The 23966-nt window shown below is 47.9% G+C and overlaps 1 protein-coding gene across 2 annotated transcripts in view; it reads left to right on the forward strand.

Annotated features, from left to right (window-relative positions):
• The first annotated feature begins 10258 nt into the window (after positions 1–10258).
• The window catches only part of DTX4 (deltex E3 ubiquitin ligase 4), a 32090-nt gene continuing 18382 nt past the window's right edge, over positions 10259–23966 (forward strand). For both annotated transcript variants that reach the window (XM_057727726.1, XM_057727727.1), the window contains exons 1-2: positions 10259–10484; positions 18854–19577. In XM_057727726.1, coding sequence (XP_057583709.1) covers positions 10274–10484; positions 18854–19577 — 935 coding nt within the window. In that variant the 5' untranslated portion in view covers positions 10259–10273. The remainder of the gene's footprint in view (positions 10485–18853; positions 19578–23966) is intronic.

A 23966-nucleotide genomic window follows, 5' to 3' on the forward strand; every position in this document is an offset into this window, starting at 1 on the left:
GTCCCAGCTGAGAGCTTGGATGTTTACTAGTGCACCTTCCCTTATCAGATTCTGAACTCCAGTTTTAATCTCATCAGCATCATAAGTCTTTAGGGAACTCTGCTCCACTTTTCATTGACTTACCTACCCTCATTGGGGTGCGGGAAGACTGAAAATTAGTGCAAGCCTTGAGGCTCTAAAGAACACAGAAATAACCATCTCTGCCATATATGCATTTGATTGATCAGTCTGGCCCCTGCAGAAATCTAGTAAGTCCTGGAGCATGACAGTTAACTTCCACAAAGTCAGCCAAGTGGTAGCTCCAGTTGTAGCCACTGTGCCAGGTGTGGTATCTTTGCTAAAGCAAATAAACACTGTCTCAGGTATATGGTATGTGGTCATGGATTGGGTGAATGTGATTTTTTTTCTTTCACTATTCGAAAAGGGGTTCATAAACATTTGAACTCACACAGAAGAGACAATAGTAAATATTGTTTAGTTTTGCCCCAAGACTGCATTAATATACTCTTCTTTTGTTATAATAGAGAGAGAAAAAGTTTGGATGATGCGTACTTCCTGCAGACCATCACATTAGTCCACTCGATCAATGATCTCATGCTAATCAAGCCAGATGGGCAAGAATGGTCAACATCTGAGAGGCCCTGGCACTCACGCATTTCAGATACTCGGAGATAATTCCTATGGAGAACCCACTAAGTCAGGGGCATGCCAGGACATCTCACCTGAAGAAAATGATGTATCCCACTATGAAGAAGGAGGTAGCACTGCTTTTGGTTTCTGACAGTAGCATATACCACACCCGGGTATACTGCTTCGGCCACTTTATAAGGTGACACACTAGGCTGCCAGCTTTGAATGGGACTTAGATTAGGAAAGGATTCTGCAGAAGATCTAGAGTGTGGTGAAAGCCGTGCTGCTACTTGGACAAGCCAGCCTAGCTGACCCTATGGTATTAGAAGCATCAGATGTGGGAAAAGGTACCATGTAGCGTTTACGGCAAACATGGGAGAGTCACAGTGCAGACTCCTGTGGCTCTGCAGCAAGACCATGCCATTTGCCCTGGAGAATTATATGTCTTTGGAATAACAACTTTTGGTGTACTAGTGGAGCCTGGTAGAGATGGAGCACCTGACCATGAGACGTCATGTGACAGTTCAACCAGCTCTGTCCATTGTGTGGCAAGTTCTATCAGATTTGTCAAGTCATACTTCAGGTGTGGCCAAAAATTACCTCGTGTAATATGGAAATGGTACACCCAGAACTGAGCATGAGTGAGATAAAAAATCACAAGTGAGTTTCATGAGCAATGTGGGGAGCATCCCTGCAAAGACATTCATGTCCTTATTCCTGGAACCTATGAATATGTTGTTTGGTAAAGGGCAAATGGGAGGCATCTCTGATTGACCATTTTTAGCTCTTATAGGGTACAAGTTCCAAAGTTCCTGAAGACCACCTTCAGCTTCAATAATTTGCAAAAAGATTAGGAGAGCTCAGAAAACCATTATACTCATGGTATGGTTTATTACAGTGAAAGGATACAGATAAAAATCAGCAAAGGAGTAAGATTTAGTCTAGGCATGCAAGGCTGGTTCAACATTCAAAACTTATTGATGTGATTCATCACATGACCTGGCTAAAGAAGAAAAGCCATATGATGGTATTAATAGATGCAGTAAAACATATGACAAAATCCAATACCTGTTTATAAAAACTATCAACAGACTAGACATAGAGGGGAACTTTCTCAAGCTGATAAAGGACTCCTACAGAAATCCTACAGCCAATATCACACTTCATGATGAGAAACTAGATGCTTTCCTGCTAAGATCTCAAACAAGGCAAGGATGCTGGCTTTCACCACACCTATTCCATATCATACTGAAAGTCCTAGCTAATGCAATAAGACAAGAAAAGGAAGTAAAAGGTACACTAATTGGGAAAGAAAAAATAAAACTAATCTTTGTTCACAGATGATATAATTGTCTATGTACTGTGCAGAATATGCCAAAGAATTGACAAAAAAACTCCTGGGACTAGTAAGCAATTATAGCAAGGTTGCATGATACATGGTTAATATATAAAAATCAATTGCTTCTGTATGAACCAACAATGAGGAATTGGAGTTTGGAATTTAAAACATAATTTAAAACATAATACCATTTACTTTACCACTCCCCCCACAGAGAAATATTCAGGCATAAATGTAACAAAATATGTACACAATCTATATGATGCAAACCACAAAACTCTGATGAAGGAAATTAAAGCAAATCTAAATAACTGGAGATATGTTCAATGTACATGTATAAGAAGACTCAATATTGTTACATTGTCAGTTCTTCCCCACTTGATCTATAATCAATGTAATCCCAATCAAAATCCCAGCAAGTTATTTTATGAATATTGACAAACTGATACTAAAGTTTATGAGGAAAGGCAAAAGACCCAAAGTAACCAACACAATATTAAAAGAATAGAACAAAGTTGGAAGACTGTCACTATTTGACTTTACTACTTACTATTATAAAGATGCACTAATCAAGATAGTGTTATATTGGTCAAAGAATAAAGAAGTAAATCAATGGAACAGAGCCCAGAAATAGACACACCAAAATATAGTCAACTGATCTTTCATGAAGGAACAAAAGCAATATGAGGGAGCAAAAATGGTCTGTTCCACAAATGGTGCTGGAACAGCTGGACATCTCCATGCCAAAACACAAACAAAAAAAGAATCTATATATATACTATACACCTTTCACAAAAGTTAACTCAAATTGAATCATAGACCTAAATGTAAATCACATAACTATAACATTCCTAGAAGATAACAAAGGAAAATCCAGGTGAACTTGGGTTTGACACAAAAGCATGACTAGTGAAAGAAAAAAAAAATGTCATGTTGGACTTGGTTAAAATTGAAAATTTCCACTTTGGGAAAGACACCTCACCCCCACCACTACACAGTGCAAAGGTAAGTGCTGGCAAGGTTGGAGAAAGTCTATTTGAACCTGAGCACTGGGACTTGAGGTACTTCCTGTCACCCTTGGGCCCTGTGGTACCTGCAGCAGACCAGATGGGGCAAGCTCCTGCTACTTTAAAGAGAGAGAGAGAAACAAAGAATGAATAGACAAGCCACAGATTGAGATAAAATATTTGCAAAAGACACATCTGATAAAAGACTGTTCTCTAAAATACACAAAAACTTTTAAAACTCAACAATGGGAAAACAAATAAACCTATTAAAAAGATAAGCAAAGACCTTAACAGACATCTCACCAAAACAGATGGCAAATAAGCAGGGGAAAAGAAGCTCAATGTCACATATTAGAAAACTGCAACTTAAAACAATAATGAGCTACAACTACCTATGTTCTATGGGTTCTATATAAAAACTCATAGAATTTACAATATCAAGAGTTAACCCTAATGGAACATGTGGACTTTAGTTCATAATAATGTATCACTATTGGTTCAGCAATGGTAGCAAAGGTACCACACTGATACAAGATGCTGATATTAGGGTGAACGGAAGGGGTAGAGCACTGCTGGGATACGTGGGAACTCTATGTATCTTCCACTAAGTGTTTTTAGAAACCTAAAACTGCCCCCAAAAGAAAGTGTATTAATTTAAGAAATCATCAAAGGGAGAGACGAGAGGGCAGTGCCCAGGAGAGAACAGGTGTGGAGCTGTCCATTGTCTGCCCCTTCCCAGAGGATTTGTGTGGCTTCTGTTTATTTTTCCCAGCAATGGTGTATGACAGTATGCATGAGCAGTGCTAAGCAGGGAAGCTCCCCACACTTTTACATCCAGAGTTTTTATTAGGGGTTTGTCATGTACACATGGTGGACCACCCATGAGGCTCACCTTAGTTGCCAGCCCCTCCAAATGTCAAGCTGATATTGTGTGTCCTAAGTCCTCTACCACATATCACATTGTTAGTATAAACTATCTGTCATGGCCCAAGCCCCCCAGATAAACAAAGATACTCTTATCAATCAGGACATTCCAGAGGCTTAGAGGTTACCTTCCAGGAGCCAAGGGCAAAGGGCCAACTCTTTCTGTGGGCACAATTAATGCTTTATTGCCCACAGAGCCTGCATTACAGCACAACTCCTTTTGCCCAATCCTTGCCCCCTTTTTTTCTTACCTTCCTTCCTTCCTTCCTTCCTTCCTTCCTTCCTTCCTTCCTTCCTTCCTTCCTTCCTTCCTAGGTGTTAAGCCAAAGGATGCTTCTTTATACACATTCTGCTCACTAAGTTCTGTCTCAGAGTTGGCTTTTTAGAGAACCCTACCTGCAACAGACCATGTGATGGGATAATTAGTCTGTAGTTTAGGTCCCAAGTCCAACTCTGATCAGATTTTATCCACTAGGTTTTGAGATTTATTCTGAACTCTCCACAGGGGAAAACAAAATGTGCATTGTGTACCAAAAAAGAAGCCAAAGTTTTAAGTTGCTTTAGGAATTTAAATCTGCAAATTATTTATTTTCAGGACCTGAAAGACAATTGGGTAAGTTAGGTACTCTCGACAAAATCCTTTTTTTTTCCTGGTCAGAGAGGCTTCAGGAAAAGTTCAAGAAAGATGAGTGGCATCCACGTTCAAGGATTATATTCGTCTGAGGAAAATCCCACAGGGCAGACAACTCCTCAAAAGAAGAAATTAACCATTGCTTTGGATATAAACTACCTGACACACAGAAAAAGTAAATGCAAGCTTAAAAGTGATGAAAATGAAAACATATATGTGTCACTCAGCTGTCAAAACAGAAAGAGAAAATCAACAAGGAACTAGTGGGATTGGGGTGTCCCACAACAGCCTGGCAAGAAAGTAGGTTCCCCACTAAGCCTTTGTGGCCATGGGTGGGCACAGGACCAGAGTTCTTCTGTGTTATTTGGCTAGAGTACAGTGGCTACTTTTAAAAAGTTTTCAGCTTTGCTCTGCTGCCCCTTTCTTTGCTTTTTGATTAGTGAGGGTAGGTTTTTTCATGTTGTGTTTGTTTGTTTCGTTCTGTTTTGGGTCTGTGCCTATGGCATTTTCAAGTTGCTGGCTTCTTCTAATCCCAGTCTGGGGTATATGAGGCAAAAATAAAACTAGGGAAACACCACTATGTTGTTCCTTGGGTCCCAAGGTCCCTAAATGATCTGCTTTTCCTCCAGCTTTCAGAGTCTTCTCATGGTTTACCAGGGTTTTTAGTTGTACTTAGCTAGAGGCATACAGAAAAGTATGTCTACTTCTTCTTCTTCTTCTTCCCAGAAGTTGAAATCCCATATTGGAGTTTACACTTTATTGTCTTTTATGACCTCCCCATGAATGTTACATAATGTCATTTCTATTGTGGTGCCGTATTAGACAGCACAGAGAAGGATCCCACAGATGGAACCTCTTCATAAAGGAGTGACAATGTTTTGGAAGATCGTATGGGACCAGAAATATTGTTGAGGCCATTTTTTGGAAAATATAATCTACCATGCTCTTTGCCTTTGGAAACTGATGAACAGCTGCACTACAGTTTAAGTACCCAACTTTGTTTTTCCTCTCAGTGACTTGGTTACATATCCGGAAACAGCAATCAAATCAGGGCTCTCCCACCTGATTTGCCTTAACTTCAGAGGAGTATTCACAAAACTGTCAGATTGCAATATATGGCACTGTAGGGAAAAGAAGGGAGCCAAGTAACTGGGAAAAAATGATGAGTAACAGAATGTAACACTGTCTGATGTGGTCCTGAATGTATATAGAACAATTATAAATAGGGCAGAGTAAAAAGAGTTAAAGGGAAGTAATGTTTCTGTACTTCACTTGAAGTACTAAAATGACTACATTAGTAGTTTGTAACATTGTAAATATAAAGTATAATGCCTAGAGCAACTTTTAAACAAGCTATTCAGAGAGAAACATGGAAAAATACTATACATAAGTCAAAATTGAATCTTCAAAATGTGCAAGTCACCTACAGGAGAAAGAAAAGAGAGCAAACAGAAGACAAAAAATAAACTAGCAGAATTAAGCCCTAACGTATCAATAGTTACATTAAATGCAAATAGTTTCAATACACCAATTAAAGGGCAGAGATTGGCAGAGTCGATTAAAACATGACCCAGCTATAAACTGTCTACAAAAAAAAAAACTCAGTTCAAATTGAGCATTATAGGCAGATTGAAAGTGAAAGGACAGAAAAAATATACATCATGAAGGCATGGATAAAAGGAAAACAGAAGTGCCTATCTTAATACTAGATAAAGTTGACTTCAGATCAAAGAAAATTACCACAGAGAAGGATACTATGATAAAAGGATCAATCCACCAAGAAAATGTAGCAGTCTAAAATGTGCAAGAGCAAACAACAAATTGGCAAAATATGTGACCTAAAACCTGATAGAACTAAAAGGAGGAGACAAATCTAGAATTGTAGTTAGAACTTCAATATACCTCTTTCAATAATTTATAGAACAACTATACAATCAGCCTGAGTAAAGAATAATGGAACAAAGTTCTCAACCAATAGCATTTCACCAAAATTTATAGAACACTCCACAACAGAATACACATTTCTTTTGAGCACCCATAGAGCATACCCTTCTTTATCAGATTTAGGCTCTTTCTACCTGGGAATTTCTGGTTTAGCTGGTCAGACACTGTTTTCTCCCTGGTACTTCCAGCCTCCCCTTCAATCATTACTGACAGTTTCTAGTTAGTTTCTGGATTTGTACCTACCCAGACCACAAGAAAGTTTCCAGGGGCTTCATGATTGGAAGTTTCCTTGGTCTCATGATTGGAAGTAAAAATAGCTCAATACAAATTTACATGACCTTTTCTTCAATTCTACTTGTGTTCTTTAGAACACTCTATTCTTATTTTCTCCCTTCCTTTCTTTCACAGTGAGGCATTTTTACATTGCCATATATCTTGCCTCTTATCACACCATCTCCTCGTCATATAACTTGTGTTAGAGAACAAGGTGGGGTTTTTTTGGTTTGGTTTCGTTTTTTTTTTTTCTTGCCCAACTAATTTTTGAATACCAATTTCCCCTCTGCTAAACATGTAACTGGGGCAAACTGCTCAACTTCCCTAAGCCTTATCATTTATAACACGGGAATAACAGTGATTAACTGAGGTATCCTTAACTTCTTTTCCTTTTGTCCTTCAAACCCTAAAATTCCATGTTTTAATGAATGGTGTTGATTGAGCTGGATTGAGAGACTGGCCTTAGGGGAGAGGTTTGCTGGAGATTCTCGAGGTCACCCTAGCGAGATTTCTGGGCAAGGGGACCAGCAAGAACAAAGCTGAGAGGTAGCCCCAAGCCAGGTGATTTGGAGATCTAAAGAACATGTTTGAATACAGATGGCCAACAAACACATGAAAAGCTGCTCAACATCACTAATCATCAGAGAAATGCAAGTCAAAGCCACAATGAGGTATCACCTCACACCAATCAGAATGGCCATCATCACAAAGTCTGGAAACCACAAATGTTGGAGAGGCTGTGGAGAAAAGGGAACTCTCCTGCACTGTTGGTGGGACTGTAAGTTGGTACAGCCACTATGGAAAACAATTTGGAGGTTCCTTAAAAAACTACAAATAGAACTACCATATGATCCAGTAATCCCACTCCTGGGTATATACCCAAAGAAAACCATAATCCCAAAAGAAACTTGTACCATAATGTTTATTGCAGCACTATTTACAATAGCCAAGACATGGAAGCAACCGAAATGCCCATCAACAAATGAATGGATACAGAAGATGTGGCATATATACACAATGGAATATTACTCAGCTATAAAAAGGGATGAGATGGAGCTATATGTAATGAGGTGGATAGAACTACAATCTGTCATACAGAGTGAAGTAAGTCAGAAAGAGGACAAATATTGTATGCTAACTCACATATACGGAATCTAAAAATGGTACTGATGAACTCAGTGACAAGAACAAGGATGCAGATACAGAGAATGGACTGGAGAACTCGAGGTATGGGAGGGGGCGGGGGGTGAAGGGGAAACTGAGATGAAGCGAGAGAGTAGCACAGACATATATATACTACCAACTGTAAAATAGTCAGTGGGAAGTTGTTGTATAGCAGGGGGAGTCCAGCTCAAGGATGGAGGATGCCTTGGAGGACTGGGGCGGGGAGGGTGGGGGGGACTCGAGGGGGGGGGAGTCAGGGAAGGGAGGGAGTGTGGGGATATGTGTATGAAAACAGATGATTGAACCTGATGTACCCCCAAAAAAATAAAAAAAATAAAAAAAATAAAAAAATAAAAGAACATGTTTGATATTTTTTTCTTTAAATTTATTTATTTAATTTATTTTTTATCTGCATTGGGTCTTCGTTGCTGTGCGCCGGCTTTCTCTAGTTGCCTGGAGCAGGGGCTACTCTTTGTTGCCAAGCGCAGTCTTCTCATTGTGGTGGCTTCTCCTGTTGTGGAGCACACACTCCAGGCCTGTGAGCTTCAGCAGTTGTGGCTCGTGGGCTCTAGAGCGCAGGCTCAGTAGTGGTGGCGCAGGGGCTAAGCTGCTCTGTGGCATCTTCCCGGACCAGGGATTGAACCCATGCCTCCTGCATTCGCAGGCAGATTCTTAACCACTACACCACCAAGGAAGTTCTGATGTTTTTCTTTTACTTTTTACTTAGAACTCAGAAAGGAGAGAGGTAAAGGTAGAGGGATGAAAAAGATTTGGAAAGTTCTAGTGATGGGAGAAAGGACAGGTGTAATTCAAGAGAGAGCAACAAACACGGAAGGAAAGCAAATCTCCCAAAGCAAAAGAGATCGTATGTTATTATGAAAGAAAATGATGATTATTTCAAAAAGTTTTATAATCCCAGTTCCTAACACATAGTCTACTTTTATTTCCATATCCAATCCTGGCTCTTGATCCTATGAATTCATAGTTTTATGTTGTTGCAACTTTAGCAAAACAAAATTTGCGTTTTCTGGCAAGATTAATATGTAATCCCAATGGCAATCTACCCTTTTAGTCAGAACGCACCCATTTTAGATTATTTTCCACGTCGACTATTGATGACCAAAACACCCAAGTCTAGCTTAGTGTCTCATTATTTCGGTCATAGAAATCCTGCAAAATAAATCGATTTATCACGTGTCTTCTCGATTGTAGTAACGTCTAAGCAGGCCGGAAAAACCACATTTGCTCTTTACATAGACAGTGTTAATCCATCCTCTCTCAAATTGCTGCATCCCTTTGGACTGGGTCTCATAAGCGGAGCAGTGACTAGCGTGTGGCCAGTGGCCGCCAAGCGTCTCTTTAGGCCAGCAGGGAGCGCGTGAGCTCCAGGGCACCTGCGTGAGTCGTCAGGGGGCGTGGCTCTGCATCCTTGACGGACAGCTGAGGATGCGGACGGAGATGAGGTAATACGGCCACATCAAGGAGAGCGTGTGGATGTGGGCGCGTGTGTGTGCGAATGTGAGTGTGCAAGACACTAAGTATGTAAGAGCTCGCGGTACGGACACCGATCACACTGCATTAAAAAAAAGAAAGAAAAAAAAAAGGAAAATTCAATTTCTGGGAGCGCGGCTGCAAAGTTGCGGCCGGGGACAGCTGCAGTCCCGGGGCTTTTTCCTGGGGGGTCGCGTTTCCGCGTCTAGGGATTGGGGAAAATTCCCCCTCGGGCGCTGGTTTGCGGGAGTGCGGGGCTTGGGAGGGGCGATTCACTCTAGAAGCCGCGGAGCAGAGCTACAGGGAGGGGGAGCTCTCGCCCAGGCGGCGACTGCGGAACGTGCGGTGAGAGGGTGGGGAGGGACGGGAGAGGAGGGGAGGGGAGGGGAACTCTGCGTGCCTTTCCGAGCGCGATCGCGTGGCGAGATCCCACCCCGGAGTCTGCAGAGCCCGAGGGGCAACTGGTGCGAGGGCTGGATCCTTGCCTTGCCGTCAGCCCCAGCTCGCGGCCGCCGGGGCTCCGGCCGCGCGCCCGCCGGGTGGCTTTGCAAGGCGGGGGCCCGTTTGCAGAGAGCCGGTTATTTGCATGAAGCGACTCGACCCCACGGAGCAGCGGCAGCAGCGGCGGACCCGGGCGGCGGCGGCGCGCGTTCGGAGCCAGGCAGCCCTGGTCTCCGGGCCCTGGTGGATGCGCGGCTGGGGAGCGGCCCATGGGCCGGAGCTGAGGCTGCCCGGGGTGTCGCGGCGCGGGGCAGGGGGCGCGGTCGAGGCCCGGAGGCGGCGGCGCAGGAGGAAGCGGAGGAGGGCGGGCGCGCCGGGCCCGGGAGGCAGGCATCGCAGCGCTGCCGCCGCCGCAGCCCCGGGCTCACCATGCTCCTGGCCTCGGCCGTGGTGGTCTGGGAATGGCTGAACGAACACGGCCGCTGGCGTCCCTACAGCCCGGCCGTAAGCCACCACATCGAGGCGGTGGTTCGCGCCGGTCCCCGCGCCGGGGGCAGCGTGGTGCTGGGCCAGGTGGACAGCCGTCTCGCCCCCTACATCATCGACCTGCAGTCCATGAACCAGTTTCGCCAGGACACCGGTGAGCCGGCCGCCCCTGCCCCGCCCGCGCCACCTCCCCTGCCTGCCCTGAGATCTTCCGCATCGCGAGACCACCGGAGCCCACCCTTGGCCGCACCCCCATACAGTGGTGTCACCAAGAGGTGGTCGTGGAGTGGTCGCCTTACTCCCCACGATGCTCTTAAGATACCGCTGCAATAAACGGCCATGCAGATAGCATCAGTGGTTTGGTTATGCAAACCGAGCTTCAACCTAGCCCCTAAAAAATCCCCTTTCACGCCCCCCTTTTAAACGCTTGGCAGCTCCAAGTCCTCTCTTGTAGAAATTCAGGGGCTGCATCAGCCCACAAGCAGTCCCAGCAGATAGGAAAGGCTTCCTGCCCTCATTCCTCAAACATCACGTTGGCTGACCCTGCTTTGCCTCAGGCACCCTTGGGCCTGCCACAAGTTCTCCAGGTCACCCACCTCACTGCCTCTGCCCCTCCTGGGTGGGATGCCTTCCCACAGCTGCATCCTGGGGGTGGAAATGGGGGGCGGAGAGGAAGAAGGGATTCCCGGGAGGCTTTTGCTGTAGTCTAGTATGGGGAGGGAGGGGCCTTCCTGGGAGGAGAGATGGACTTAGGGGATTCCAGGGCTGGAAACGCCCTGGTTGCTGTGGCATTGGTGAGTGCCTCTGCCTGGGCACTCCAAGTGTTGAAGCAACAGGCCAGAGCAGATGGAGAGAGGAGGGGGAGGGACACAGCTCTGGAATGCCTGGCAGGGAAGCTGATCGCTTTGTCCATGGAGAAGGAGGAGGAGGAGGCAGCAGCAGTAGATTCCTCAAAAGAAACTGTCCCCAAGCTTCCTCCCGTAAAGGTCCCCGATGGAGGACACTAAACTCCTATCTTTTTGTGAGCATCCAGTCGCCACTGTGGCCACCACAAATCCCACTTCCCAGCTGGCCAGGCTTTCTAGGTCAGAGCAAAGAAGAGAGCCTGCAGGATGGAGGTTCAGGGTGGCGGGTCCTTGGCGTGAGGGGCAGGGAGAGCTGCATCTCTTTGCATGGCCCACTCATGGTGCTCAGGCATAATTGACCTGGGAAAGTCTGTCCAGTAGCCTCTTCACAGAGGTGGGCAGTTGTTTTTGGAATTCTGACTGGGCTTTCCCGAGAGTGTGACCCAGGAGCCTGCAGAGGCAGGTGTGGAGGGGAGGGACCAGAGAGGAGGACGGGGAGAGTCCCCGAGGGCCGGAGAACAGCTGTGTGAGCCGGGCATCGCGCCTCCTTGGAAAGCTCCCACATCCTGTGCGCTAATTAGGATTGTCATGGGAAAGGGGTATCTTTCCACCCTCGGGTCCACGTCTTTAGTCATAACTCCTAACAACCTCTTTGCCAAGGGCTTTGTAGACACTGGCCGATTGAGTAAAGCTTTCTGGGGAAAGGATTCCAGAAGTGTTAGCAACTGGGGGAGCTTAAACCTTGGTGGGAAAGGGAGGGGGTGGAGCTGAGAGAGACTGGGAGGAGGAGGGAATAAGAAGGAATGTGGGGAGATTGAGAAAGAGCATTAAGTGTGGCCGAGGGGGAAGGGGGGGAAGGTAACTGTGTACTCTGGATAGAAGTCAGAGAGGTGAGAGTGGAGGCTTCAGACTGGGGGCGGGGGAAACTAGCCTTGTAGGTGGGGCCAGAGAGACTGACAGTCAAGACACACCTGACAGGGGATTCTAGTCCTGTCCTCCTCAGAATAAATGGGCAGGTGTTAGCTTTTTTATTTCAGACTAAATCGCAGCAGCAGATGGAGAGACACCTTGGTGACATGAAAGTCCCAGGCCTTGTCTCACATTTGAGAAGGGAAAACACTTAATCAGTGTTGAGGGATGTCTGTGATGGGCACGGTACCTAGGAAGGGTCACGGCCTGAAGGGCCCTTTCTACAGAAATGAAGTTTTGGAGAAAACTGGGCTGCAGGACAGATGCTACTTCCCCCAGGTCTGACCACTCTTGCGTGAGGACAGGCTGCCCGCTGCCTGGTGGTTCACAGTTAAGTCAGAGGCTGGAGCTCCTCAGAGTTTAGACCCAAGCTGGCCTTGCATCATTTTCAGTGTGTTTTACATTTTTTTGGTCTGTCTTTGAGGGACGGGATTCAGCCTGCTTTGGTGGCATCCACTCATTCTAATGGTTGATCGGCCAATGTGTACAGAGCGCCTCCATCCTCAGCGCCAGACCTCGCTCTGGGTGCACTGGGTGCACTGGGTGCAGAAGGCACTGGGCTGCATTCCCAGGATTTCTGGGTCTGTCAGGGAGCTTGTCAAAGCAGAATAGAATCTCTGGGTTTCTGGGCTCCCAGCCCCCTCCTCTGTCTTCTCCGCCAACAGACACACAGTTCCTCTCAATATAGCTCATTGATGAAGCCATGACAGGGTAGGAACTGTAAACCACCGGCTCCCAGGCAACCTCGGCCAAGCCCTGGCAATGTTTAATTAAATTACCCACCATCCCCAAGCCACAGTTTGAAGCTGGGAACCAGAAACATCCCCATAAACAAAGGAGAGCTGGAAGTCCCCTGCCCAGAGGCGATTCCTCTCTCTCTCTCTTTTTTTTTTTTTTTCTTGTTGCCTCCTCTATGTGGGGACATTTCCTGACATGGGAGCTGTGTTTTTTCAGAAGTTGCCTGCCCTGCTGCCAAGTAAGTCCTCAGACTCACCACTCCCCTGGGCTCCTACCTCATCCAGCCTGTCTCCAGGGAGGTGGCTGGGAGGTGGCAGATACCCTCTGCCTGCCTCTGTTTGTCCTGGGCCCTTCTTCCCCAGACCAACTCTGAGTCTGAGCTTATTTGCATTCTGTGCTTGTCTCCTCTAGGCATTTTAGGGAAGAAGGGAAGAGACAGGGCGAGATAGAGGAGAAGGAGTCTTGGCTGCTTCCAAAAGGCTTGGTTGGGTCCTCTCCATCCATGATCATTCACCTTAACTGGGCTGACCTTTTTTTGTGGTAGAGCAGTGGCTGGAGCTCTGTCCCCTGTAACTTCCAATATCACTGTGCCTTGTTTCTTCCAACATATCTGATCATTGCCGTTTTCAGGGCCTGGCAGCAGGACGGGGGAAGACCCAGGGGAGCAGTGGGAGACATGACTCAGGCTATCATTCCAGACCCACTGGCTTGCTCTGTGACCTTGCTCTGTGACCCCTGACCGCTCAGATCTCATTCTCCTTCGTAGAATAAAGAGCAGCCCTAAGGTTCCTTCTGGCTCCTTTTCTCCATCAGCAGGTGAATGGGTTTGGACCCTGCACCAGTGATGATGCTGATGAGAAATCACATGGTATGAGGGAAGGTTCTTTCCAGCTCAGTTTTCTGTGCAACTTTTGCCTCTTTTATGTCTTGGACGCGGTGAGGAGAGTAAGATGGAGAGTGATTAAAGGCTTCGATAAAAACTGACTTTTAGCACATCCCCCCCCCCCATTATACTCCCCACCCTGTGTGAGCACAAGAGTGCTGGGGGCAAAGGTCATGACCACAGGATAGCTACAGTATGAGGGAGGCACCGAGCACACTGCACACATTATCTGGTTTCATCCTTAGTCATCTTATGAAGGACCCATTGTTCTCATTTCATAGGAAACGAAACAAGTTGAAAGAGATGAAGTTGGTCAACGTTTTACAGCTAGTCCAAGGCAGAGCTGAAATTAGGAATCAAGTACCCGTGTCCTATTTCATTTGGTGAACACTTATGGACCACCTACTTCGTGCAGGCACTGTACCAGTCTTGTGGGATATAGCAATAGCCAACCATCCAAGTCTTTGCTCTCATGGAACATTCTAGTGGGAGGAGGGGTGCTGGTAAAAGCGGCCTGGGATTTCCTGGGCACAGGAGCACAGTGTTGCGTGGACATGGGTGAAATGCCCTGGAGTCATAGAGGCATGCCCAAGAGGTATTGCCTCTCATTTCCCAGGAGCCAGAACAACTTGGGTGCTTTGGGCTGTAGGGGTCTGAGTTGCTCGGAAAAACTTTTCTTCTCTTTCTTCCTCCTTCGTCTGTGACATCCTTTATCCCCGTCCCATTGGATTCCCTTAGATCATCTAGTTCCGGGTCCTGGTAATAGAAAGGTCCAGGACTCGCCCACGCCAGATGGAGTGGTCTTCTTTAAAAATAATAAGAGACTGTAATCTCACCCTCTCTCTTGTCCTACCACTTTGGTGCTGAGGTCTGCCTTCTGTGTTTAACTAACCCTCTAGGGCTGAACCGAACGCAGCGTCTTCCCCTGCAAAAAAAATCAGCTCCTCCTCGTGACACCCCTCTTCTTGGTAAATAACCTCACCATCTTAACACTCGCCAGCGGTGGAAGCCTCAGGAGTCTTTGACTCGTTTCGTCATGCTTTTTTGGAAGCCCCGTATATACAGGCACGTAGACGTTGAAACTGGAGCATGTGCGGTGAACACTCTGCCGATATTCACGTGCAGATTCCAGGCCCAGCCCCTTCGGTTCTGCACGGTGTTGCAGATCTGTTCCCCTGGAGATTCGGAAGCAGGTGATCCTGGATCACTCGGAAAGCCTTGGGCTGTTCATGATGAGGTCCTGTGGAGGCTGGTCCCTCGGGTCTATCATCTGCTCTTCATTTTTGCTGCGGGCACCCTCCCCCCCGCCCCACCGTTACTTCTCATGTGGAACTAATAAAAGGAGCAGCTCTGGTGTCATCACTTCCCTGCGTCATACACACACTTCACTGGTTCCTCGTGGCCTGTAAATAAAAGCCCTCACAGCCTGGTGTTCCAGGTCATCTATGCACTGGCTCTCACACACCTTCCCGAGTTTATCTGCCTCTGTGCCTGTATTTTCCTCTACTCCTGCGAGACGAATGTGCCTTTTATTCTCAGACACCCTCCCCCCCCAACTATTCACAAGGTCCCCTTCTGCTGAGATGACCTACTTCATCGTTTTCGCCTTTTGAAATTCTCCTCATCGCTCAGGCCCAATGCTCTCTGTCATGCTCTCCGTTTCTTCTAATGTTCTCCAAATCATTATTTCATTTATTCAGTGGGTATTTATGGAGCACCTAGGACATGCCAGGCACAGGGGATGCAGCCGTGAGCAAACTCCTGGATGCCCACCCTGGTGGGATTGGCAGTCCCATGAGGTAGACAGACGTTCATCAAATGAATCACACAAATAAATGTGACTTCACCTCAAGACAGTGCTATTTAAAAAATAGGAATTTGACCTGGTCAGACAACGCAGAGAGGCTTCCTTGAGGAAATGAGCTGAAATCTGAAGGCTGGGTAGCCAAGAGGATGCCAGAGTGTGTGGGGGGAGGGACCAGCCTTGGGAAGAGGCCCAGAGAGGAGAAGAGGCGGTGGGGAGAGTCTGCAGCAGGCCAGAGGGCAGAAGTGTGGGCAGTGTATTAGGGTGTGAGGAAGCCACAGAGGTTGTAGGTGGAGAGGATCTTGGTCTTGACCTACAAGGAAGTCATGGAAGGGATTGAAGCCTGGTGGGCCTGTGGTTACATTTTCTGCTAACATTGCATTTGTTGGCACCCTTTTTTGTGGCAGATTCTGCCTCATACCTAGGCATTCACACACTTGCCTTGTTTTAGACTGGGAGGTGCTGGAGGAGTCTGCATTCCTCACAGTAGCTAATGCACACTCAGCAATATGGGATAAATGATCAAATGCCAATGTAGCCAGAAGTCTTCAACCCATCACAGCACATCTATGGAGCCCTCGTTACTGCCGACACTGCATTAGGCACTGAAGTGCAAAGAGCTATATAGTACTATCTCTGCCTTCACTTAAGGCACTGATATGAATAGTGCTGAGAGGCTGGTACCCATCAGACATAAGCAGCTATGCAACCCAGACTTCTTGAGGGTGGGGCGTGGACTGGGAGAGCATTTCAAGAAATGGATGGCAAATGGCATAGGACCTGAACGAAAGGAAAATTTCAGTAGATAAAAACGGCAAAGGAGGGCATTTCGATGGTTGGGACCTGGTGACTAGTAGGGGAGGTGGGAAGTCAGGGAACGCTGAGGGAATGCAGGGGGGAAAGGGGGCATCTGTCCAGAGCATAGAGGAGGATAAACCCGGAAAGAGACAGGGAGTAGTTTCCAGAACTTCTGGGACAACTCACAGGCGTAGCTGGGACTGATACCGCTATTGTGAAAAATGCTTTTTAAGCCCGTTTATGGGAATTGGTCAAGTGCATTGTCCCTGCTCCCCTGGGGAGAGTATAAAACAGTGTCATTTAAGCTCTCTAAACTTAAATGTCCTCATCTTTAAACGTTGTTTGGTAGGATTGCTGGAAAGATCAAATGGGATAGGACAGCTGAAGGTGCTTTCTAAGTAACGAAGATTGTGCAAAGAGGGAGTTTAAACTCTCTTTTCCTCCCCTTCTCTCTCTGTCTCTGTCTCTGTCTCTATCCCTGTCTCTCTCTCTCTCTCTCTCTCTCTCTCTCTCTCTCTCTCTCTCTCTCACACACACACACACACACACACACACACACACACACGCACTTCACATCCCTGGGAGGAAACTTTTCCCGTGACTTCTCCATCCTTCTTAGACATAAAATAGAAGATAAATTACAATAATAATTACCAACTTTTATTGAGCCCTTGCCATGCAACAGGTATTATCTTAGCATTTATATTCATTTAATCCTCAAATCCACCCTTTGAGGAAGCTACCCAGGACCCAAACAGATGAGGAAACTAAGGCTTAATCACACAGCTGGAAGGGATGGAACATCCGCTATTGGATCCGAAGGCTGTGTTCTTTGTCCCCCAGCAAGCTGGCTCCTTAGGAAGGACATGGAGGCAAACTAGGGGCCTACTGGCCACCCCCTTCTTCCTCCTCTCGTCCTCCTCTCCCTCTCCCCCCAGGTCCAGCAGAGCTCCTGGCCCTGAATAGGGGATTGTTCTGCTTCTCCTCCTGCCTCTGAATGTTGATGTTTTGGGTCATTAAGGGGCTTGGAGATGGGGTGGGGGGCGGGTTATGACCTGGCAAAGGCCTGAATAGTCATTGTTCCTTTTCTTCCCCTCTTGAATGGGATTCTGTCCCCAGTCTTGGTGTCTCCCCCTGGGTTGGAGGAGGGGGTGGGTCAGAGGCCAGCGAAGGGGAGCCTTTTCCCACCACTTTGATGGATAGAGCTTAAGCTGACAGATGCAGAGATTTCAGCATCCTTGGAGCTCTCCCCAGTCTCCCCACCCTGCCTTAAACCAGGCATCTTCAGCCTTGATGTTAATACCCATGAAATGAACCCTGGTTGGGCATGGATCTGAATTCAAGATTCCGGTAGGCAGAGGAGAAAGAGGCAACAGTTACAGGCTTAAGTTTCCCTACCAATCCTGCAGGTTCATTTTTGCTGTACTGTTCCCCTGCAATAAACCCTAATCTCTTCCCTGCCCTCACCACCCCCTGCCCCACCCACTGTGAGACTATAAAAATTGAGACTATCCTATCTTTAGGGGGGTTAAGCTTCTTGAGAAAAGACGTTAGATAAATAGAAAGTTATTCTTATGATCACAGTTACCGTTGTTGATATAAAATTTAATGCTGGGAAATATGAGAGAGTTCTCTCAACCTGATCTTTTATTTTATTTTTTTACCACACCCATAAAAGTCCAGAGAGCCACTTCCATTGCCTGACCGCTGGGCAGCCTTCCTGGGTGGAGACAGAGTCTCCTCTGTCCTCTAGGATTCCATGACCCTGTGTTCTTTTCCTCCATAGCCTTCAGGGCTGAGGCATTTAGAGAATCAAGGAAGAAGGGAAATGACATTTATGAGCACCTACTATGTGCCAAGGGATTTCTATGTCTTAATGCAAAGTACAGGGCGCATGAGAAATCCAGGACCTGATCTACTAGCCACATGTGGCTACTGAAATTTAATTAAAATTAGACATAAGAGTTCAGTTCATCTGTTGAATTGCCACCTTTAAGAGCTCACTAGCTATGTGCCTAGTGACTACTGTTTTGAACAGGGCAGATGATAAAACATATTCATCCCAGGAAGCTCTGTCGGATGGTACCCAGGGGGAAACTGTTACTTCCTTGGTATATACCCTTCTAGACCTTTGGATGCGTGTATTTATATGTATATAAGTGGGATCATACTGTTTTGTCACCTGCTTCTTTCGCTTAAGAAATGAGGAATATGTTTAAAAAAAAAAAGGAAAGAAAGAAACAGGACCTGGCACAGACAAATACATATTTGTTGAATGAGTGAGCCACATTTAATTTTCACAAAATCTCTGGAAAGGAATTATTATCTTGTTTCTCCCGGAGAAAAAAAAAGAAGGTTGTGGGGTGTGATATTAAGTGAACAAATTTGGCTGCAGTGGGCCTTCTTTAATATCTGCCTATTAACGTAACACAATTCAGTTTCATCCCTTGGTGACCCTGATCCTGTCCTCTGTCCCACTCCGGCAGGGACCCTCCGCCCAGTTCGCCGCAACTACTACGACCCGACCTCCGCCCCCGGGAAGGGCGTGGTGTGGGAGTGGGAGAACGACAATGGTTCTTGGACGCCCTACGACATGGAAGTGAGCATCACCATCCAGCACGCCTACGAGAAGCAGCATCCCTGGATCGACCTCACTTCCATCGGCTTCAGCTACGTCATTGACTTCGGCACCATGGGCCAGATCAACCGGCAGACCCAGCGCCAGCGCCGCGTCCGCAGGCGGCTGGATCTCATCTACCCCATGGTCACTGGCACCCTGCCCAAGGCTCAGTCCTGGCCAGCCAGCCCCGGGCCGGCCGCCGCGCCCCCCGCCCCGCCCTGCTCCTGCCCACAGTGCGTCCTGGTGATGAGCGTCAAGGCCGCGGTGGCCAACGGGAGCGCTGGACCCCTGCAGCCCCCGGCGGCCCGCAAGAACGTGCCCGCATCTGGAGCGGTCAAGGTGCCCCCTCCACTGGGCCCCGGGGCCAAGCCACTGGACATCACGGGCACCATTCGAGGTCCGGTGAAGATGGTCCCATCGCAGGCGATCCGGCGACAAGCCTCTAGTACGCAGGCAGGGGCAACTGTGGGCTCCCCTGCTAGCCCCCCGGGAGCCAATGGCAAGACCGGAAGGGTGGCCCTGGCGACCTTGAATCGGACCAACCTGCAGCGACTGGCCATCGCCCAGTCCCGGGTGCTGATCGCCTCTGGGTAGGTCCTTCCATGGCCGCCTCTGAGCTTCTACTGATCACGGGCCTCAGAGGTGGCTGATCTTTTGGGTCAGAGACGAAAGAGGGGCTGTCAAGGCTGAAGCTCCTCCTCCTGGTCTTCACCTGACCTCCTGGCTGCAGGTGGAAGGCAGCGCAGTATGGTGGGTAAGGGAGGGTTTGGCCTTTGGGGTCCAACAGATCTGGATTCTAAGGGAGACATTGCCCCTTCCTAGCCCTGTGCTAGGAGCAGATCCCTAACATCTTAAAGCCAGAACTTCCTCATCTGTAAATGCTGGCCTAATATTCATGTTAGGGTGGCAGTGAGGACTAAAGGAGGTGATGCCTACCAAGTAACAGCAGGCGACATTCATGGGCTCCCACTGTGTTTTATTTTGGGGGCTTAATCACTTTACTTAACCTTTACAACAAGTCTGTGAAGTAGGCATTTTGATCCCATTTTACCCTTGAAGACGTGAGAGGGTCACTCGCTCCAGGGCACATATCTAATCATCAGCAGAGACCGGGATTCAGACTTTAGGAGGTCTGAGCCCATATTCTTCCTGACTCTGCCAGGCTGCTTCCCTGTCAATCACATATCACGGCGTCCAGCATACAGTAGGTACCAAGTGGGGGTTAGTCCCTTTCCTCTGGTGCCTCCACATTGAAATAACAGCCCGTGTTTCGTGAGTACTTACTACATGCCAGGCAGTAGTGTGAACATTCCTGTGACAACCTGGGGATGTGGTAGGTTCTGTTATTACTGCTTTTTAACACCCTCCTGGTCTTCCTGATCAAAAAATGGGAAAGACCCAGGTCCAGGTGGTACCTGCAGCCTTTGTCTGCCAGCCCCTGATTTCTTGTAGGATTGGCCTCTTATATCTGACCAATCATCCCTTTCCCTGGAGGAGCCTGGCCCTGCCTGCAGCCCAAGCCACAGACATCTGAGATGGTTTAGAGCTAGGTTGGACACCAAATTGAGACAGTCAGGCAGTGGGAAGGATGATCTCTGCACATAGAGGCTTAGCACTAGGAGGAGAGAGGAAGGAGGGTAGGCTGCAGGCTGTGAGACCCCAGCCTGTACTCCTGTCTCTGCCACTGGGTGAGCCACAGAATCTTTGCAAGTCCACGTGGACATTCCCATCCTGTGTGGAATGGGATCATCATCCTTCCTTGCCTACCCTTGTGGAGTCCGTGTGAAAACCTGGACTAAGAGAGGGCACCCCTTAACAGCTGACCAGATACACTTGCCGACACTGACCTGTTCCCTTACACCATGATGCAAGCATCAGGCATGGTCCCTCAGCTCGGAATTAACTCCCCAAGGAGAGCTGTACAGCCCACATGTTACAGAGTGGGAGCTGGAACTCAGGTTTTCGTCTCCTAGCCTGCTGCTCTTTTGGCCAAGGCCCAGCACCTCATTGTATTTGAAGGCAGTTTATAAATGGTCAGATGCTAGTCAGATGCCGGGGATTTTCGTAGGACTTCCTCTGAGCCTGCAGAAGTATTTGGCAGAAGGGCAGCGGTAGACGCACAGTGCTGCTTCTGAGTTTCTCTGCAATGGCCTACAGTAGCATTCGGGGCCTCTGACAGAGTTCCAGGGTGACTGCTTGCACGGCAGAGGGAGGCTCGCATAGTGGGTAAGAACACAGTCTCTAGAACCTGACCGCCTAAGCTGGAACCCAAGTTTCTGGTTGTGTACCTTGGGGCAAGTTTTGCATCCTCTGTCTTCAGTTCATTCATCTGTTAAATGGGGATAGGAAGAGTTCCTTGCTTATAAGTTTTGTCCTGAGGATTAAATGAAATATTCATTGTGGGTTTACCACAATACTTGGCATATAATAAGCATCTGGTCGGTATTAGCTGCTGTTATTATTATGAACAGTATCTATGGGATATGCACTCTGTAGTTATTGAAGTCAGAGCTGAGCAGAATCTGACACCCCACTTCATTTCTGGCACCCTAGACAAAAGCCAACTGACCTCCATGCCATACTTGAGGCAAAGGAACCCCAGATCCCTTTAAATCTCAGTGAGGGAGTCAGCAGCTCTTTATCTCTCTGCTTTAGTATCTGCCTGCCAATAGAATCCGAGCAACAGAATAGGGCGGAGGTCTGGGCCATGCAATTTCAAAAGGGCTATAGAAACAACTTGTTTTTTTTTTTTCTCTGCTCTGTTTTCCAGACAAGGGAGGCCCCTCCCCATCCCTCTCTGTCTTCCAGCCCTCTCCTTTTCACCTCTTACCACTTCCCTCACCCCCACGACCATCTTCTCCTCCAGTCCTTCTTGGCCATTTAATTAGCGTGTTTATTCCTTTTGTCTGCCATGGCCATCGACCTTCTGTCGTCCCGTGGCCCCTTCCCCCTCCCCTCTCTGCCCATGACCTCTTCCAGCAACTTTCCCACGGAAAAAAGGAAGACCAGGGAGGGCGGGAGAGGTGGGATGGAGAGAAGGGTTTGGGGGGAACAAAGAATCCTGTGAATTATTCAGAGACACAAGCAGGGGGTTTCTAAAGAGGAGAAGAGGCGGGGCTGTGCCGCGGAGGGCGGGAGTCGCCCCTCTGGCCCTCTTTTCCAGAATGGAGGCTTCTCTATCTCCAGCGAGACCTTGGTTGCTGGAGAGACAAGACCATTGTTCTGCCGACAATTCCTGGGTTGGCTCAGAAGTCCCGGAAAAACACTGCTTCTCACCATGGTATCTGCAGAGCTATTCTCCCCTCATCAACTGCCCCGTCCCCCCCTTCCCCGGCCACTTTGCCACCTCTTCTCTCTTCTTAGTTTTGTATTTTAGAGACAGAAATTAAAACGTGCACCCTGCATCGCTAGGAACTGCCCCACAGCATGGGGGCAGGGGGTTTCTGCTGATTGGCGGACCAGTTGGGTCCTTTGGGTTGCTAATTTCTAGAAAAAGGGCTCAGGCACATATAACTCTGGGCCCCAACAGAGTGTGACCAGTGTGGACCATACAGGCTGTTCTCCCCCGTTTTCATTTTAACCAGTAACAGTGGGGGCAGAGTGATCAAGTGTTACCAGCTCAACAATCTGCCCAGCTCTCAACTTTGTCTTAACACTTTACACCTGACGTCCTCAAGAATCCGAGAAAATTGTAATATTAAGCAGGAAAAGGCTTTATAACAAGCCCGACTTCCTCTTACTGTTGGGAAACAAAAATGTAAACAATCGCCCAAATTTGCATAGGGCTTGGCTATTTACAAAGTATTTATCCTAGATCCTAAATCCTCCCAGGGACCCCACAGGACAGGCATTTACTGCCATAGTAACTAAGATGTGGTCACGAATTACAGAGACTCTGCACGGTGCTCCCAAAGGCACAGAGCCAGTGCGGAGCTGGGCTGGAAGGCAGATTTCCTGACCGCCTTGCAGGGCCGCTTCCACTGGACCCTTCTGTATTTCATAAGCAAATATCTTATCTCCCCCAAGCCCTGTTGCCAGCATCCAGAGCCTCCTGACAATCCCTTCCACCATGTTGTCCCTTTCCTGGCATGGCAGGGACTCCCACTTGTCCAGGAATATTCACGGGCAGACCCTCCCTTTCTCCAGACCTAGCCCTCAGCCCCCGAGTTTTCGGGCTGCCAGGGATGTGCGCTCTGGGGATCTGGCTATTTCCTGGTTAACCAGGTTGGGTGTGGAAACCTGCCAGTCCAGTTTGTGGGAACAAAGGTGGCTTTTGTCACCCAGGTCACAGCTACTTATCAGCTGAAGTGGGGGCCTTGGAGATGGAGAAGGGGGAAAGGCAGGTGCAGGGGCTGGGCTGTGCGTGCTGCCCCCTGGTGGGCGTCCGGGGCACAGGCACAGAAGAGGAATCCTTCCCGCCCCGCCTCGGCAGAGAGAGGTGGGAGGAGAATCAGCCCCGGGTGGGGACCCAGGGCGGAGACTGCACCTTGGTCTCCAGGCACCGGGGTGGGAAATAGTCAGAATGTCTCCCTGGCAGCTTCTAATCCGACTTTCACAGTTTTGCAGATACGGAAATGGAGGCTCAGAAAATGATGGAGATTGTGATTGTTACTGGCAGGATTGGGTCTCGAACCTGGTTTTCCTTTTTTTTATTATTTACTTATTTTTGCTTGCATTGGGGCCTCGTTGCTGCGCAGGGGCTTTCTCTAGTTGTGGTGAGCAGGGGCTACTCTTTGCTGTGGTGCATGGGCTTCTCATTTGGTGGCTTCTCTTGTTGCAGAGCATGGGCTCTTGGCACTCGGGCTTCAGTAGCTGCAGGTCATGGGCTCAGTAGTTGCGGCACTTGGGCCCCAGAGTGCACGGACTTCAGTAGTTGCGGTGAGTGGGCTTAGTAGTTGTGGCTCGCAGGCTCTAGAGCACAGGCTCAGTAGCTGTGGCCCACGGGCTTAGTTGCTCCCTGGCATGGGGGATCTTCCCTG

Source organism: Hippopotamus amphibius, chromosome 3 (assembly GCF_030028045.1).
Source record: "Hippopotamus amphibius kiboko isolate mHipAmp2 chromosome 3, mHipAmp2.hap2, whole genome shotgun sequence".
In the NCBI taxonomy this organism is placed as follows: Eukaryota; Metazoa; Chordata; class Mammalia; order Artiodactyla; family Hippopotamidae; genus Hippopotamus; species Hippopotamus amphibius.